At 38.6% G+C, this 17,524-nt stretch overlaps 1 protein-coding gene across 5 annotated transcripts in view; it reads right to left on the reverse strand.

Annotated features, from left to right (window-relative positions):
- Positions 1 to 17,524, reverse strand: part of LOC138695009 (CD151 antigen-like) — a 137,220-nt gene that overhangs the window by 27,075 nt on the left and 92,621 nt on the right. For all 5 annotated transcript variants that reach the window (XM_069819295.1, XM_069819294.1, XM_069819298.1 and 2 more), the window contains exon 3: positions 13,659 to 13,850. In XM_069819295.1, the coding sequence (XP_069675396.1) occupies positions 13,659 to 13,850 (192 nt within the window). The remainder of the gene's footprint in view (positions 1 to 13,658; positions 13,851 to 17,524) is intronic.

Here is a 17,524-nt window from a genome sequence, read left to right on the forward strand (position 1 = left end):
CTTATGTTTAGATTTCGTCAAACTTTTGAATATCTGATGATGCCGTACAGGCGAAAACGTTCATGAATATCTCTTTGAAGATGTATTGACAAATAATACATTTGCAAATTGATAAATCATATGATTGAGCATTTGAATAAATTTATTACTTTTACTAGTTAGAACAGGTTTTAACGGTAACGTATCTAAATTAAGGCTGATTCACAATAAACCGGGAACGGAAAAAACGAGAACGAGAACGGAAATAATGTTAAAGTGTTAATGTTAAAATAGCATTCACAATTAATTGTGAATGCTCACATTTAAATACATTTTAACATTTCCGTTCACGTTCTCGTTGTCGTTTCTGTTCCCGGTTTATTGTGAACCAGCCTTTATACTTGAACTCAACAGAATTTGGAGATTTGGACAGACGCTCTAGCCATTCCAAGCACCAGGTCAGGTTAATATAAAATTCAGAACTTCCGTTCCTATTGAATCAGCCTATTACTAAACCGTGCACTTGTGAACCTCAGCTTGATTCTTGCAAAGCGCCTGGAGTGAGTGCTTTCTATTATCAACAAGAAGTTGCTCGGCAGCAGACAACGTCTGCACGCCAGATGGCTCTTGCGAAAGCAAACTCTCGAGACTGTGCTATCGATATACTTGTCTTTTATACAACGTTATTAATGCTCATGTAAAAATAAACACACTCATCCTTACTCACGTATATTTAAAAGCTTTATTATCTGAGCTTTCAGTCTAAATGCGCGCTTCTGGTTAATCTTCCATGTATTAAACGGTTTCATACTTCAACAACAATCTACCTCTTGTATGCGACTTCCTGTACAGCTCTCAATTGTTAGGAATGCCAACTGTTTTATATAAAAATAACTGACATCAGGAAACCGGTAAAATTTAACTTAGACAATCGCAATATTTTTACAAGGAAGGAACGACTTAATTTTACACTACATGCACTTATAAGTCAGGGGCGTATTTTGCGGGCTACCGGGGCTACCGGCGGTAGCCCAAGGAAATTACAAAAGAAAAAGTTTATAATATAACATAATGTAATAATTTTGTATTATTAGTTTTACCATAGTAATTAAAATTAAAGTAATTGTTAGATATATTTTTGTGTAATAATAGGGTCAGCGGTAGCCCAAACCCTTTAACCAGTATACTCCACTGCTTATAACTGCAAAATATACTTCCTTTAATATTAAGAAAACATTTTATTAATGCAAATTTTGAAGTCTGATACTTGTGTTCGATTAAATAAATAAATGTATTTTGTATAATACCAGAAATCGAACAATTATACATGTAGGCCTATATTGTTTCTCAAATGTAAGAGGCGACTTTAAATGCTCGTATTTTTTTACATAATCTTACACATTCTGACACTGACTTATTACTATTACACAAGAAATGGGCGTTTTTTCATCTCCATGACAACGAGTTCGTTTGTTTCGGATTGTTTTGGTGGTCGTGTTATCAGTAGACACTTTCCTATAATTAGGCCTGCAAGATCGCCAGATAATAACCCAACATAGCCTACTATATCTAAAGGAAAGCGTGTTCTTGGGCAAACCTACGACAATTGATTAGTTGAAGGACTTCATCGTACACACTGTGGCAGATATTGCAGAACACGATTCAAAGCTGTTGTAGAAAGGCTGTTATTTGTACAAGAACAAAATGGTGGACACAAACATCATCTATGATGAAGTTATGGCAACGGGTGGTGATGCAAATAATCCCATTTCTTGTTTAATAAGCCAGTAATACATTTTTAAGATTGTGTAGAAAATAAGAGCAATTAGTTAGCTCAGACCGTACCGCATTCGGTAGGTCACGGGTTCAAACCCCGTGGCCTACCAATCTGACTGGGGTTTTTCATGGTTTCCCTCAGTCACAAAGGCAAATGCCGGATTGGAAATTTACATGCCATGATTCATCACCGCCTCAATCACCAATATCATAAACATTAATTAAAAATCTATAATCAGTTACATGAACACATGCCATCTACAACACAATAGAAACAGGAACTCAACAAATTGTGAAGACGGCCTACTCGTATATGAAAAGATCCTAAACACGCTATTTCATTTTCATTTCATTTAATTTATTGTATTACATAGATCTTACATTGGTATTAAAGCTTTAAGTAAAAAATTTACAAAATTACAATTTTCAAATTTTTTCGCGAGATGAAATGAGGTGAGGCCGAGGACTCGCGGCTGGGGAAAACCTCGTGATTCAATATTTCTATACGACCACTTGTTCTACTGCCTCATTTTGAATTCGCATGTTTACCTTCTTTATTTTTCTTCCGATAACCACGGACTTCTGTTCTGCATTTATCTTCATGCTCATGGATTTTATGTTGCGCAGTAAATAAAAAACTCAATTTCAAATAATACTGTGGGTAACGAGGGACTGACCAAACTGCCATAGGGTGCTTGCTATTCGATGACTGATGTACTATTAAATGCATTACCTTCGTTTTTAACTTAGGCAATTAATGGAAGCGTTTTACAGTATTATGTGGGCATTTTAGAGTATACTGCTGTCTTTTGAAGTTGGACATTTTATACATTTATTGAAGACCTCCCTCAAAAAAGGGTGTAACATTAAATTAATGAAATATGTGAATTCGGGGTTACATGTCTGTTATTATTCGGTTGAGAAACTTTTATCATCCAGTCTGCTGTCAAAAAATCTGAAAGTTAGAATTTATAAAACAGTTATATTACCGGTTGTTCTTTATGGTTGTGAAACTTGGACTCTCACTTTGAGAGAGGAACATATGTTAAGGGTGTTTGAGATTAAGGTGCTTAAGAAAATATTTGGGGCTATGAGGGATGAAGTTACAGGAGAATGGAGAAAGTTACACAACGCAGAACTGCACGCATTGTATTCTTCACCTGACATAATTAGGAACATTAAATCCAGACGTTTGAGATGGGCAGGGCATGTAGCACGTATGGGCGAATCCAGAAATGCATATAGAGTGTTAGTTGGGAGGCCGAGACGTAGATGGGAAGATAATATTAAAATGGATTTGAGGGAGGTGAGATATGATGATAGAGACTGGATTAATCTTGCTCAGGATAGGGACCAATGGCGGGCTTATGTGAGGGCGGCAATGAACCTCCGGGTTCCTTAAAAGCCAGTAAGTAAGTAAGTAAGTAAGTAAGTAAGTAAGTAAGTAAGTAAGTAAGTAAAAGTAAGTATTCAAGAGATTAATAAACTTGTATCTTTGATTAATCAAATGGTTCTAGTTCTAATAAGAAATATGCCCTTGAAATTGTTTACTTTTCTCCTGAAACGTGTATTATAGATTTGTTGGTTACACTCTTATTTGAGTGAGGCCTTCAATTACAGAAGCATCTTCATTCCGTCCGACAGTGGGATTATGTGAGAACGGTGTCGAATATTCTGGTTCCACTGAAACAGGAAGTCCAAGAAGGCCCCCTGGCAGTTAGTTGATTGAAAACCTAAGAAAATATGTACTTAAAATACATAAAAGTTTAATGAGCCAGTGATCCGTTAATACTGACCACACCGGAATCCTCTTAGCAAATTAGTGTAGAATGTTTAACCTATGTAAACAGACTGCAGATTGAGTGCGACGAGGGTACATCGATACCCCTCCCCACTCCCCTGCCCAAAACAGTGTTTGGTGATGGGGTGAAGAACCCAGAGGAATTTCTGAGTCACAACCACACAGATACATTAGCATAAGCTAATGAGGAGTAGGTACAGCCGCGTCCAAAACAACTGCAGCCAAGGTTACTGTTAGGATCATTTTCTTCCACGTACAAGAAGATGCTGTGTCCAAACCAGGAGTTATCACGTCTCAGATTCGGCATTATATTGTATCATGTAATTATAGGTCAACTGAGACTCTTCTCGACAATTAACGTCTGGTAGAGCCGAATTAATTCCTTACTTCGATTATACAGAGTGAGCCGTAAGTCACCGTGCCCATAGATATTTCTTACTTACCTACCCAATCTACTGGATATGTGTGAGCTCATCATTGCCTATGCAGGTCCTTTGTGACATTTTACGTAATTGCTGTGGTGTTTTATCTGCAAAGGCAGCTGTCACAGCGTGTTTCAGTTCGTCGTTTGTTTGATACCGCTATCAGCCACTTTTTCTTTTACATACCTCCACAGGCTGTTGTCCGGTGTTGTCAAGTAGGGACTTCGTGGAGGCCATGGCAACTTCACCCTATACCCTCACTTCATTAAAATACGTTACCTCCATTCAGGATAACGGATTTCGTTTTGTTATTTTAACACGATTGTACGTGATTACCCATGTCTCCAAGCAAACTGCTAACATAACCTAGATAAATACTTTGCTTTGTCGTGTTATAAATGAACTAGAAAAGACGGAAAAATAGTTCCCTAAACAACGAACAGGACTATTTTTTCTAACATGGCATACGATCACGACTTCACTTCACTTTAGAAGAAAGCATGCTGAGAATATTTACCCTCCAACATCCCCCCTCCCCTTAAATCTTGTTCGAATTTGAAACGAAAAGTTAAGAATGTAACCAGGAGTATGATGAAAACTAGCGAAACCCACTTATTCATTCACTTTTACGTACACATCCACGCACTCACAGACCCACTAGTATGCACGCCCATCACTCTCTCACTTGCACATCAACCCACTCATACGCACAAATTAACCACTTTGCACGCACATCCGTCCACTCGCACGCAAATCATCCGCCCACTCGTACGTAAATCAATCATTCAGTCACTAGTACGCACGCACATCATCCGCCCACTAGTACGCACACTTTAACCACTTTTCACGCACACCCGCCCACTCGCACGCAAATCATCCGCCCACTCGTACGTAAATCAATCATTCACTCACTAGTACTCACGCACATCACCCTCTCACTTGTACATCATCCGCCCACTCATACGCACACTTTAACCACTTTGCACGCACATCCGCCCACTCGCACGCAAATCATCCTCCCACTCGTACGTAAATCAATCATTCACTCACTAGTACGCACGCACACCACCCTCTCACTTGTACATCATCCGCCCACTCATACGCACACTTTAACCACTTTGCACGCACATCCGTCCACTCGGACGCAAATCATCCACCCACTCGTACGTAAATCAATCATTCACTCGTACGCACGCACATCACCCTCTCACTTGTACATCATCCGCCCACTCATACGCACACTTTAACCACTTTGCACGCAAATCATCCACCCACTCGTACGTAAATCAATCATTCACTCACTAGTACGCACGCACATCACCCTCTCACTTGCACATCATCCGCCCACTCATACGCACACTTTAACCACTTTGCACGCACATCCGTCCACTCGCACGAAAATCATCCGCCCACTCGTACGTAAATCAATCATTCACTCACTAGTACGCACGCACATCACCCTCTCACTTGTACATCATCCGCCCACTCATACGCACACTTTAACCACTTTGCACGCAAATCATCCACCCACTCGTACGTAAATCAATCATTCACTCACTAGTACGCACGCACATCACCCTCTCACTTGCACATCATCCGCCCACTCATACGCACACTTTAACCACTTTGCACGCACATCCGTCCACTCGCACGAAAATCATCCGCCCACTCGTACGTAAATCAATCATTCACTCACTAGTACGCACGCACATCACCCTCTCACTTGTACATCATCCGCCCACTCATACGCACACTTTAACCACTTTGCACGCAAATCATCCACCCACTCGTACGTAAATCAATCATTCACTCACTAGTACGCACGCACATCACCCTCTCACTTGCACATCATCCGCCCACTCATACGCACACTTTAACCACTTTGCACGCACATCCGTCCACTCGGACGCAAATCATCCACCCACTCGTACGTAAATCAATCATTCACTCACTACTACGCACGCACATCACCCTCTCACTTGTACATCATCCGCCCACTCATACGCACACTTTAACCACTTTGCACGCAAATCATCCACCCACTCGTACGTAAATCAATCATTCACTCACTAGTACGCACGCACATCACCCTCTCACTTGTACATCATCCGCCCACTCATACGCACACTTTAACCACTTTGCACGCACATCCGCCCACTCGCACGCAAATCATCCTCCCACTCGTACGTAAATCAATCATTCACTCACTCACTAGTACGCACGCACATCACCCTCTCACTTGCACATCATCCGCCCACTCATACGCACACATTAACCACCTTGCACGCACATCCGCCCACTCGCACGCAAATCATCCGCCCACTCGCACGCAAATCATCCACCCACTCGCTCGCAAGCACTCACATCATTCCCTCACTCGCACGCAAATCATCCGCCCACTCGCACGCAAATCATCCACCCACTCGCTCGCAAGCACTCACATCATTCGCTCACTCGCATGCACATCATCCACCCACTCGCATGCACATACATCATCCGTACTCGCCCATACACACATCATTCGTACACTCGCACGCACGCCCATCACCATCTACTAGCACGCATTCATCCATCCACTCATACACAGTCACTGTGATTCATTCACTTATGCACTTACTCTCTCACTCTCTATAATTCGGCGTGTCTCAAACTATGGTCCGCGGACCACCTGTGGTCCTCGAGGTCTGTCCTTGTGGTCCTTCAAAAAAGACAGAAGAAAAAATTAAATTCAAACGAATTGCGTATCACACTATAGCTGAAAATTTCAGAGTTTGGAAATGACACATGGCAATCGCCTTTCATTTTTGAAGTTGGATTTACTTGGTGTGGCAATGAGAGTGAACCAAAACTTCGGTGCGTTCTTAAGAAGTGCTTTGAAACGAGTGTATGAAACCCGCGAAATCGAAACGGCACTTAGAGACGAAACACGCAAGTGTAAAAAGTAAACCTGTCGAATTATTAATTTGACTACCAACATTTCTTTATTATTTCAGGTAATTAATACATTAAAGATTATCCAAACTCTAACAGCCTTGAATTATTAAAAAAAATAAATAAAAATGAATTTAACATCAGCTTAATTAGTTCATACTAATATAAAATTAATTGAAATAAATTAATTTTAATTAATTAATTATATTTTAAAATATAAGAATACTTGTTTTAAAATATGCTACAAAAATGATAAATTTGCTTTCGAAGGGAACAAGAGTAAGGTGGTCCGCGGAACTGTTCTGACTTTAAAAAGTGGTCCACACTTTAGAAAAATTTGAGAAACACTGCTCTATATCAATAAATACATCGCTCTGTTCTAAAGGACACGTGTGCATTATAACAAATTAGTTGGCAATAGACGGCTTTTAATAATGAGTACAGATTTACCTATATGTTTAGTTCTAGTGACCTCTGTCCAGCATCAAGCACTTTTCTTCAGTGTTGGCAACAGTGGAGAGTCTGATGCTGCGCGCTCTCTGGACCGATGCTGTACTCAGCGATGTCGCCGCGTCTTTGATCCACTCGTTAATTGGACAGCAGTCTCTAACAAGCTAGTCCACAAGGATTTACTGCCTCGCCTCTCACCTGGAATTTCCGAGACGCTGTACGCTGTCTGCGGTTCGAGCCCCTACTTTACTTCTTGCGCAGGACTCCGGTTAAGTAACGATAAAGCACTGTCACTACAACGGACGGGCTTCAATGCCGGTGACGTGTACACCAGCCAGCCTGTCTTGGGACGTGATCTATTAAATCCTAACAGTATATGTGCGATAGTAATACTTCATTGAAACAAAGTAACAGTGAGAGAATAATCTAAATGTAGCTTCTTGCAATCAACTTATATGAGTACTTAATATAATTTTTAATAAATTTAAATCGGAAACAAACCTCAATGCTACTGAAGTTTCAAAACATCCATGCACGCCAACCGCCGTTTATTTTGGCTACAGTTACATTGGATTTAATTTACTGTGGTAGTTTCTGGTTGTTTTGGGATTGAGAGTCGCATATCTTCCATTTTCAGCCCTCCACCAACGCTGGACTTAAGTAACAGATTTCCATACCTCGTACTTTGCAGCAATTTTTATAGTTTCTTCGACGGTATCGGAGGCATTTTCAGCTATTCGCAACATAAATGGTAAAAATTAATATTAGAGGAGAAAAATTCGCTCCGGCACCGGGGATCGAAGCCGGGTCCTTAGTTCTGCGTACCAAGCGCTCTCACCACTGAGCTACGCCGAAGTCCAATCCACAGCACCGGATCGAATCCCGCTGTTCCAGTGTTTTTCCCCTTTGTGGCCTGACTCCAAGTTGGGCATATATGTTGACATTTTATATTAAGTCAACTGCCGTTATACAAGGAGTTGAGTGACTTGGTGGCCAGAATTCCACAGTAATCTGTACAGAAATTTGCACTGTTGCTAGAACAATCTACGTAAAGATTATTATTTTTTGGTCCTACAGAATATATCTGTTATGGCAAAATTAATATTCGATCCGGTGCTGTGGATTGGACTTCGGCGTAGCTCAATGGTGAGAGCGCTTGGTACGTAGAACCAAGGACCCGGGTTCGATCCCCGGTGCCGGAGCGAATTTTTCTCCTCTATTATTAATAGTTAACAGATATATTGTGCAGGACTAAAGATAATAATCTTTACGTAGATAAGTGGTAAAGATTATTATTTTTTGGTCCTACAGAATATATCTGTTATGGTAACAATACGTATGTAAGTGGTAAATGGAAATATAAAAATTGGAAATTTATGTTTTGAAGAGGTGGAGAAGTTCAAATATCTGGGAGCAACAGTAACAAATATAAATGATACTCGGGAGGAATTTAAACACAGAATAAATATGGGAAATGCCTGTTATTATTCGGTTGAGAAACTTTTATCATCCAGTCTGCTGTCGAAAAATCTGAAAGTTAGAATTTATAAAACAGTTATATTACCGGTTGTTCTGTATGGTTGTGAAACTTGGACTCTCGCTTTGAGAGAGGAACAGAGATTAAGGGTGTTTGAGAATAAGGTGCTTAGGAAAATGTTTGGGGCTAAGAGGGATGAAGTTACAGGAGAATGGAGAAAGTTACGCAACACAGAACTGCATGCATTGTATTCTTCACCTGACATAATTAGGAACATTAAATCCAGACGTTTGAGATGGGCAGGGCATGTAGCATGGGCGAATCCAGAAATGCATAGAGTGTTAGTTGGGAAGCTGGAGGGGAAAAAGACCTTTAGGGAGGCCGAGGCGTAGATGGGAAGATAATATTAAAATGGATTTGAGGGAGGCGGGATATGATGATAGAGAATGGATTAATCTTGCTCAGGATAGGGACCAATGGCGGGCTTATGTGAGGGCGGCAATGAACCTCCGGGTTCCTTAAAAGCCAGTAAGGAAGTAAGTAATACTTTATGTATTGTCAGCTTGAAAATAGATATTGAGTTATCAGAAACACTGTTATAATAGGACAGAACGTAATCATCTTCATGATACTCATTCTTCAGACGCTCACCATCTTACTTGTGTACAGATAATGATTAATTCTGGATATTTTTATTAGGGTCTACATGAGCATTAATAAGTCAAGTAGAAGAACAGAACAATTGGTAAGAAGCACATTTTAAATTGCCGTGGGTAGTTCATGAGAGTGACCTGTACTGGCAGAACACAGGATCGTTAAGGTTGCAGATATACGACTCCCAAGCCTGCCTACACTCACGCCCATTTCAAGCCATAACGTCATCCCGGTAGCTGGGTCACTACATTCGACTCGCCTTTCTCAGATCATAACTCCTTCTGCAGAGAAGTAACCTGATATCCCGTGGAAATTCGAGAGAAGAATTTCAAACTGCACCAATGCGTCCAGCAGATGGAAGGTTCGCAAACTCGTCCCCCGCCCCAGACCGTGAGTAAGCGTTCCGTTAAACCCTGTCCTCGTTCAACAAAATGGAGTCGTTTTGTTTCGTCTCGACGGGGGGGGGGGGGGGTTCTTTTCAATCGTATTGCGAAACGCAGCTGTTTTATACGTCCCTCATTAGCAGGAGCTGCACGGCAGTAACAAGGGCCCCATTGTCTTCCGCGACAACTCGTGTGATCCAAACGTCACGACGACGTGCCTGCTACCGAGGTTTGTTTGCATTCGCATTTAAGATTATGTCGTCGCGGTCGGTTAAGTAGAGGGCTACCCCTTTCGCTGATACAGTTTCACTATACGGGCTATTCCATATGAAATCGATCAGTAAAAAACCTCGCATTTTTTTATAATCTAATTTTTTCCCTATTTATACAAGGTGCTGAGGACAATGCATTTAAAAAAAATATACTATCGAAAGTCAAACAGTTTTTGTACTATTGAGTGACAAACTTAGCGTATTTTATAAAAAAAACAAGCCTCTTTCAGCGCTCAGAACTCTGGAACCATTTACTGCAGAACATTGAACGGGAGCTCATTTTGAAGCTGACATTTGGTAGGTTATGATAAGAAGTAATCCTTATTTTTATTGTATACAGAGAGACAGATAATCTGATTTTACTTACTTTGAGGCTTTTTGCCCATTTGTAAAAATGTAAAAAAAATTGAGAAAAAAAACCTTGCATTATTAAGAGGGATTCGGCATTGTTTGCTTAGTGGCTCGGAAATAAGTTTCGAGGGTATTAAATACATTATTTTCACACGCCTGGACTTGAACGGCGCAGTACAGCACGCACTGGCCGAAAGCTGAAGATAAGCGAGCGTTGGGCGTCATTTTACTCCTGTGTTTATGAAAACTTGTGATAAAGCTAGCCCAGCTATGCGCTACTAGACGAAATATCACGTGTTTGTCTTCTGGCCTTGCTTGTCTGGGCTAAATCCCGCCTCACAGTCAGCTGGTTACTTCACGCGCGTACTATTTATTTTCTTTATTTGATATTTTCAATACTTTCTTATCAACGGTGCACCAGTAAAAAATAAGTGTTTATTTGTACTTTCAATGCGGAATCTAACCATATATTTTAAAAATATTTTTTTCGTGGGCAAAGGCGTCTTATTGAAGAAAAATCTAAATTTCTCCATTTCCATAAAAAGTAAAGAAAAACTGTTTACATGTCAATATAAACTTTAATTTCTCAGCATCAAAATAAACAATGATTTTGATCATTGGGTGAAAGGGTTTCGGAGCCACAACAGTTTAAAATTGCTAATTTTATGAAAATACGATAACTTTAAATTTTTTAAATTTAAACACTATGAAGTTCTGATGCCTCAAACTTTGCACCAAGCATTGTATCACAGTTGTCAACGGACAGAAAAAGTTTCATTGTATTTAAAAATTGCAAGGTCAATTTTCTCTGTATTTCGGTCGATTTGAGATGGAATAGCCCATACAGTAAAACCTCTATTATCCGTGGTAATGAAGGGAGTAGGCTGAACGGTTAATTGAAAAAATCTGATAATCCGTACCATAAAATATTTTCGTAAATTTAGTGAATAATGAATAATTGTGACGGTGTCGTGTATAGTTGCTGAAGTAGCTCAGTCGGTAGAGCATTCGTGCGCTAAGCGAAGGGTCCCGGGATCGATACCCGGCCCCGGAACAATTTTTCCCTTGAAATTATTCAAGCCTGCTTCACAGGGAGCGTCTACCTGAAAGCCAGATTTGCTTAGTGAATAATGCTTACACTTCCGTAATTTACTCTATGGTCTTGTATTCAACACGCTAGATAGTGGATCAGCAGCTCACTGATATATAACTCTGGTTAACAAGGGTTTATGGGACAAGGAAATTCCTTGTATTGGCTGTCTGCGGAAAGATAGGGATAGTGGAGGTCTCGTGTTGTAGATTTACATAGTTTATACCAGCGTTTCTCAAACTATGGTCCTTGGACCACCTGTGGTGCTCGAGGTCTGTCCTTGTGGTCCTTCAAAAAAGACAGAAGAAAAAATAAAATTCAATCGAATTGCGTATCACACTGTAGCTTAAAATCTCAGAGTTTGGAAATGACACATGGCAATCGAATTTCACTTTTTTTCCCAGTACTGACATTTTATGAAATTTATTACCCTATCCGTCTATCGACTTCTAACTCTACTCTCAGCAACAAAAGAGGGATTTAAAGCACTATACACGTGGTGTTTCTCGCCAGCTTTTCCCTGCACATCTGGCGCCGCGCCTGTAACCCAGCCAGGGACCACCCGAATTTATAACAGACGACCAAAGTATAAGTATAGGAACTGTTCTGACTTTAAAAAGTGGTCCTCACTTCAAAAAAGTTTGAGAAACGCTGGTTTATACAATTTATCCTTAGATTTTATTAAAATGCACACAGTTGTGATTCCAATCTCATATTTGAGATGAACCATAAGTGTCTCGTTCCCCAAACGACTCAGTTATTTGCACTTTTTCATACTAGAATAACATGATTTCTTTTGATACCCATGAAAGACATTTTATATAGAAGTTACACAGTACGACAACACAAACAGACAACCATACTGTGTAAGGGCAAGTTTTGTAATATCTCTCTCTAAAAAAAATAACGTGCTAATATAATGTACAGTACTTAATTAATATATTTCTGTAGGAAAAAAAAACGCGAGAGAAAGACAGTCGGATAATCCGCCAATCGGTTAATAGGAAGACGGATGATCGGAGTTCTACTGTATTTCAAAATATTTTTAATCAGAACCTGTAAATAAAAATAAAAACTGGCATGCTTAATATAGGCCTACATTGTCTGTACATCATTACGCAATTTTAATATATATATATAAATTTTTTAAACCAAGTTATTTGTTTTAATTTTGAAAATTTGTGGAGTAATTTGTTCAGGCGGGCAGTGTTTGCCTGATAACTCAAAAAGGACTTAAATATTTTAATGAAATTCATTCATTCATTCATTCATTCATTCATTCATAGTGTTCTGCCCAAGGGCAGGTCTTTTACTGCAAACCCAGCTTTCTCCAATCTTTCCTATTTTCCGCCTTCCTCTTTGTCTCCGCGTATGATCCATATATTTATCTTAATGTCATCTATCATCCCATATCTTCTTCTGCCCCGAACTCTTCTCCCGATTTAACAAATTTACACTGCAAGAAAATAATGATCAGGCAGAGCATACCCTAACATATTTGGGCCCATAATTACAATAAAATCATTTTAAAAATCCCTCATCTTAATAATGTTAATATTAAAATCATTTAATATTAGTTACTTTAAGAGAAAAGTAAGCCTACAGTTCATCTTTCAGACCAATTCAACAGAAAGTTGCTTCTACTATCCTTTTAAACTCTTAAATAGTAAAACAATTTTTTCTTCTTCTTGCCACTATACTCTGTTATCAGATTTTTCTTTCTACTGTAGGCCTAACTTTTCTCCAAACACGATCTCTGCTATTTGAAAGGTACGGTACTATTGATTTTTCACTAAGCAATCTTGAATCTTGAACGCATGATAAATTAATAAACATATCAGTGCCAACGGACGTTTCTGTAACTAATCCACCGCTCTGCATGATAGAATTTGGCCGCCATGGAAACACACTGCTAGCGCCCTCCTTAAAAAAGCGCAATCGTATTTCAAGTTATTAATAACTGAAAAGCAAATAATACTGAGAATAAAAGATATAGGCCTAATGACGTAAAACTGAATATAAAATAAAATTGTTAAACACTAACTGAAAACTAAGTCTTATAGCTTGCTTACCATCAGAAGAAGAAAGCGGTTCTCTCGCAACACGCCAAGGCAACCAATCACAGTGACGATGAACACAAGGCAGCCTGCGACTATCAACACCCATGCGGCCAGTTCGTATGTGGCGTTGGTGAGTAAGGACACATACTGCTGTTTGTCCACTACGGTCCATATTCCAACGCCCAACACTCCGATCCCTGAAAACTGCACAAATAAAATACAAACTATTAAAACATGAACATTGGGATAAACATTTCATTTCTACGAATCGCGTTTTTTAGTCAGACTTATATTTTTATGGATAAAATATTATACAGATATGAAATACAACATAGAACTGATACAAGGGTTAGTGTTAAAGACGGTCTAAAGATGCATGAATCTGCTGCTAGACATGACGCTGTTTCTTTGTTATACACTGAGCTATGACATTTTATTTTCATATGGTGGATTATGTAGCCTATTACTGATTGTGAAAGAGTCTGTAGTGTTGTTGGTATTTTTCAGTGAGTGCTGTTGCAAAGTTTCGTCGGCTTATTCTTAGAAAATATTTTATCTTTTTTTCCACTGAATTTCCGTCCATTTTTGAAAAGATTTTATTTAAGAGATATTTTACAATCTGTCTCAAAAAAGTGATTTGTAAACTAAAACGTAATTCAAGAACTCAACATTTTTATTGCACTGAAATATGTCGAAAGATTTAATTGTGGAGGATAAGAGAAAATGTTTTATATTACTTTGACGGGTTTATGGGATATCCTCTCTACGAAATAAATAACTAAACAAAGATTCTCCATAAAATTAAGGAAGAAGCTTTACAGTCACAAGTCCAGTGACTATGTATGAAACGCGGAGGTACATTACTAAGGATTGTAATAACAGAGTGCCGTAGTTATGCTTAACATCAAGGATTTTGAGAGAAAATATAGTCCAATACATTTCTAAATAGGCCTACGTGAACTCACGTTTAATAAACACGACTTTTGTACACAGGGTGGAAGTGAAATAATTCTACAGATTTTGAGAGCGAATAGCTCGTTGTATGTACCGAAAAAGTGTAATACTATATACCTAGGTGAAAAGTTTATACTTTTCTCAGAAAAATTGTTCTTTCCCAAATATTTAAGCCTAACACTCTCTTATTCGTTAACTATTGAGAGTAGGATCGTGATTTTTGTCCATATCGATAGAAATTATAATAAGGAATCATTTATTTCTCTGAAATATTTCAGTAACGTGGACGATTTTTGTGTAAATTTAATTTAAAACCACTAATTTCAAGCCACTGAACGATGCGAACAGATTGCAACGTTGTGGCAAAAGAGGCAGATGGAAGGTAGTGCACCTAGGGAGACAGATCTGAGTTCGTTGTTCTCTTACATCTCTATTACGGGAAAAAATAGCAGTGTGTTAGCGACGATGTTGGCAGAGTGCTGAAACTTCCAACTTAATCTTCTAATTAACCGTGCATTTAATTACAAAGCAGATTTAGGTTTTCTATTCATTAAGTGTACCCTATCGTTCCTTTCAATCTGCAGGATTATTTCACTTCCACTCTGTATATCGAAGTAAGCATTTAATTTATGTGGAATTTACAAAAATTTACGAACATAATCAATAGAAGAACTCAGGAGAGAGAACTTTAGAAGTCGATAGTAGAAATAATGGCTTTCCTCCTTAAACAAGGGCCTATATAGTATGATTCAGTAAAAGCGTGCAAGAATTAAACAGATGATCTACAGAACACATTGACAGGGAATTTGGGGTCTGAGAAGTCAGATTAAGGATATATGATCTTAAACATGTCTATCGCTATCCCTTACTTTTTTTCACATTATATTTATTTACACGGGCAAGCCACCCAAAACCTCAAAAGAAAAGAAGAAAAAATGATAACAATAATAATAATAATAATAATAATAATAATAATAATAATAATAATAATAATAATAATAATAATAATGGCAATGGTAGTGGTCACGAAAAATCATTTCCAATATAGGATTCTGAGATCGAACTTCGAATTCTTCAAACAAGGAAAGTTTTCGCTGTGTAAGAATTGCGTTCTTTTTTATAAACAGTAATCTCAGTAGAGGTTTTGATTTATCTAGAGAAAATCAAAACTCGATTGGGATTTAATTGACTATTACACGATTAGAAGAAAGTATATAAAGATTAGAAGTAACAAAGTACTCCAATACAATGAAATATTAATTGGCTTACGAAAATACAACTGTCTTCAAATGTATTATTGTACCATCTCAACATTACGCTAGATGGCAGTAGTGTTTTATGATTATGTTTTCTTGTTATCAGTTGTGCCAACTATGGAATCTTCATTGAACTCTGTGGACGGTTACTAGTCAAGAAGGCTTTGTTGATTCAGTTTCATTTTTATTAAAACATTTGCATTCCACTTCAATCATCCGGATCCCAGTAATCAACGTCACTTGACAGACGATTTTCAATAAATCTTAGTATTAAACAATCTCTGGTACGTGACTTCATAATATCATATAGCAAAAGCTATAACAAACATAACCTAAATGATATAAACAAACGTGTTAGAAAAGTTTTAATTAGAGATGATGAAATAAACAAGAAACATTTTAATTAACGATGATGAAATAAAAAATAAACATGAATAATTTTAAAAGAAACAATTATTGAAAGTACAATTTTCAAATTTGAATGTTTTAGTGGTTGGTGATTCAGTTGATGTTATATTGGACGTGTGCGTAAAAGAAGTGAACTCGTTATTAATTCTTGTTCTTGAATGCCAATGCGAGTCATATTTGAAAGTGCAGTGCATCGACTGGAGTGGTTTGTAATTTTCTGTTTTTCGACGTCCAGACCAGTGTAATTTTAAATGTTGGCAAACAAAGAAACAAATGCTAGGGTAGTGATAAAAATAAACAAATGCTAGGGACGCGACAACATTAAACAAATGCTAGGGACGCGATAAAATTGTGCGATAAGCAGCCATGATTGGTTGAAAGACGTCCTTTCGTACCGTTTTATTGGTCGAAAGTAGTGTGACGTAGTAAAAGTGTAATAGTCTATGTAACACAATTATAATAATAAATATAATTAAAAGATATCACACCCGAGTTATAAAACAGCGTAAGTTAAGTATGCCTGGTTGTGTGACTGCTGTCCGGAAAGAAGGTCGCAGGAATGATTCTGCAGTGGAAGGGCGGGCCCGCTGGAGAGCGGGTCTACTGCATTCCCGAAATAAAATAAAACGGTGCACATAAAATACGTGTTGAGGTCCGATCTCGCAGGGTGTTGGCCAAGAAACGCCCTTTATCCCTTCTTTATTTCTCACGTGTTTATCGGCCTACAATGAGAAACACCGCGAATAGACAGTAACGCGACACGGAAACAAAGCGATGTGGCAGCACAGCTACACGAATGCTACGTAGCAGTGTCATGGCCTGCCGCAACAATCAAATTCGTCTCCACTCAGCCAATTCGTTCAGCGTCATCGTCATTTTAGACATCAGATATTACAGCACTGAAGATGGATTTTAGGCTCGCAGACAGGTAGAAAAATGAGCAAAAAATGCATTAAAATATAAAACTAGGCTAAAGAGAAATAAAATTATAGGCCTATTGAAAAAGCATGTGTCTACCTTCATTTTATTCATTTAGTGCTCTGCCTAAGGGCAGGTCTTTCACTGCAAACCCAGCTTTCTCCAGTCTTTCCTATTTTCTGCCTTCCTCTTCGTTTCCTCATATGATCTATATATCTTAATGTATTCTTCTACCCCGAACTCTTCTCCCGTTCACCATTCCTTCCACTGCATCCTTCACTAGGCAGTTTCTTCTCAGCCAGTGACTCAATTTCTTTTCCTCTTCCTGATCAGTTTCAAAAC

The sequence above is a fragment of the Periplaneta americana genome, chromosome 2 (assembly GCF_040183065.1).
Source record: "Periplaneta americana isolate PAMFEO1 chromosome 2, P.americana_PAMFEO1_priV1, whole genome shotgun sequence".
In the NCBI taxonomy this organism is placed as follows: Eukaryota; Metazoa; Arthropoda; class Insecta; order Blattodea; family Blattidae; genus Periplaneta; species Periplaneta americana.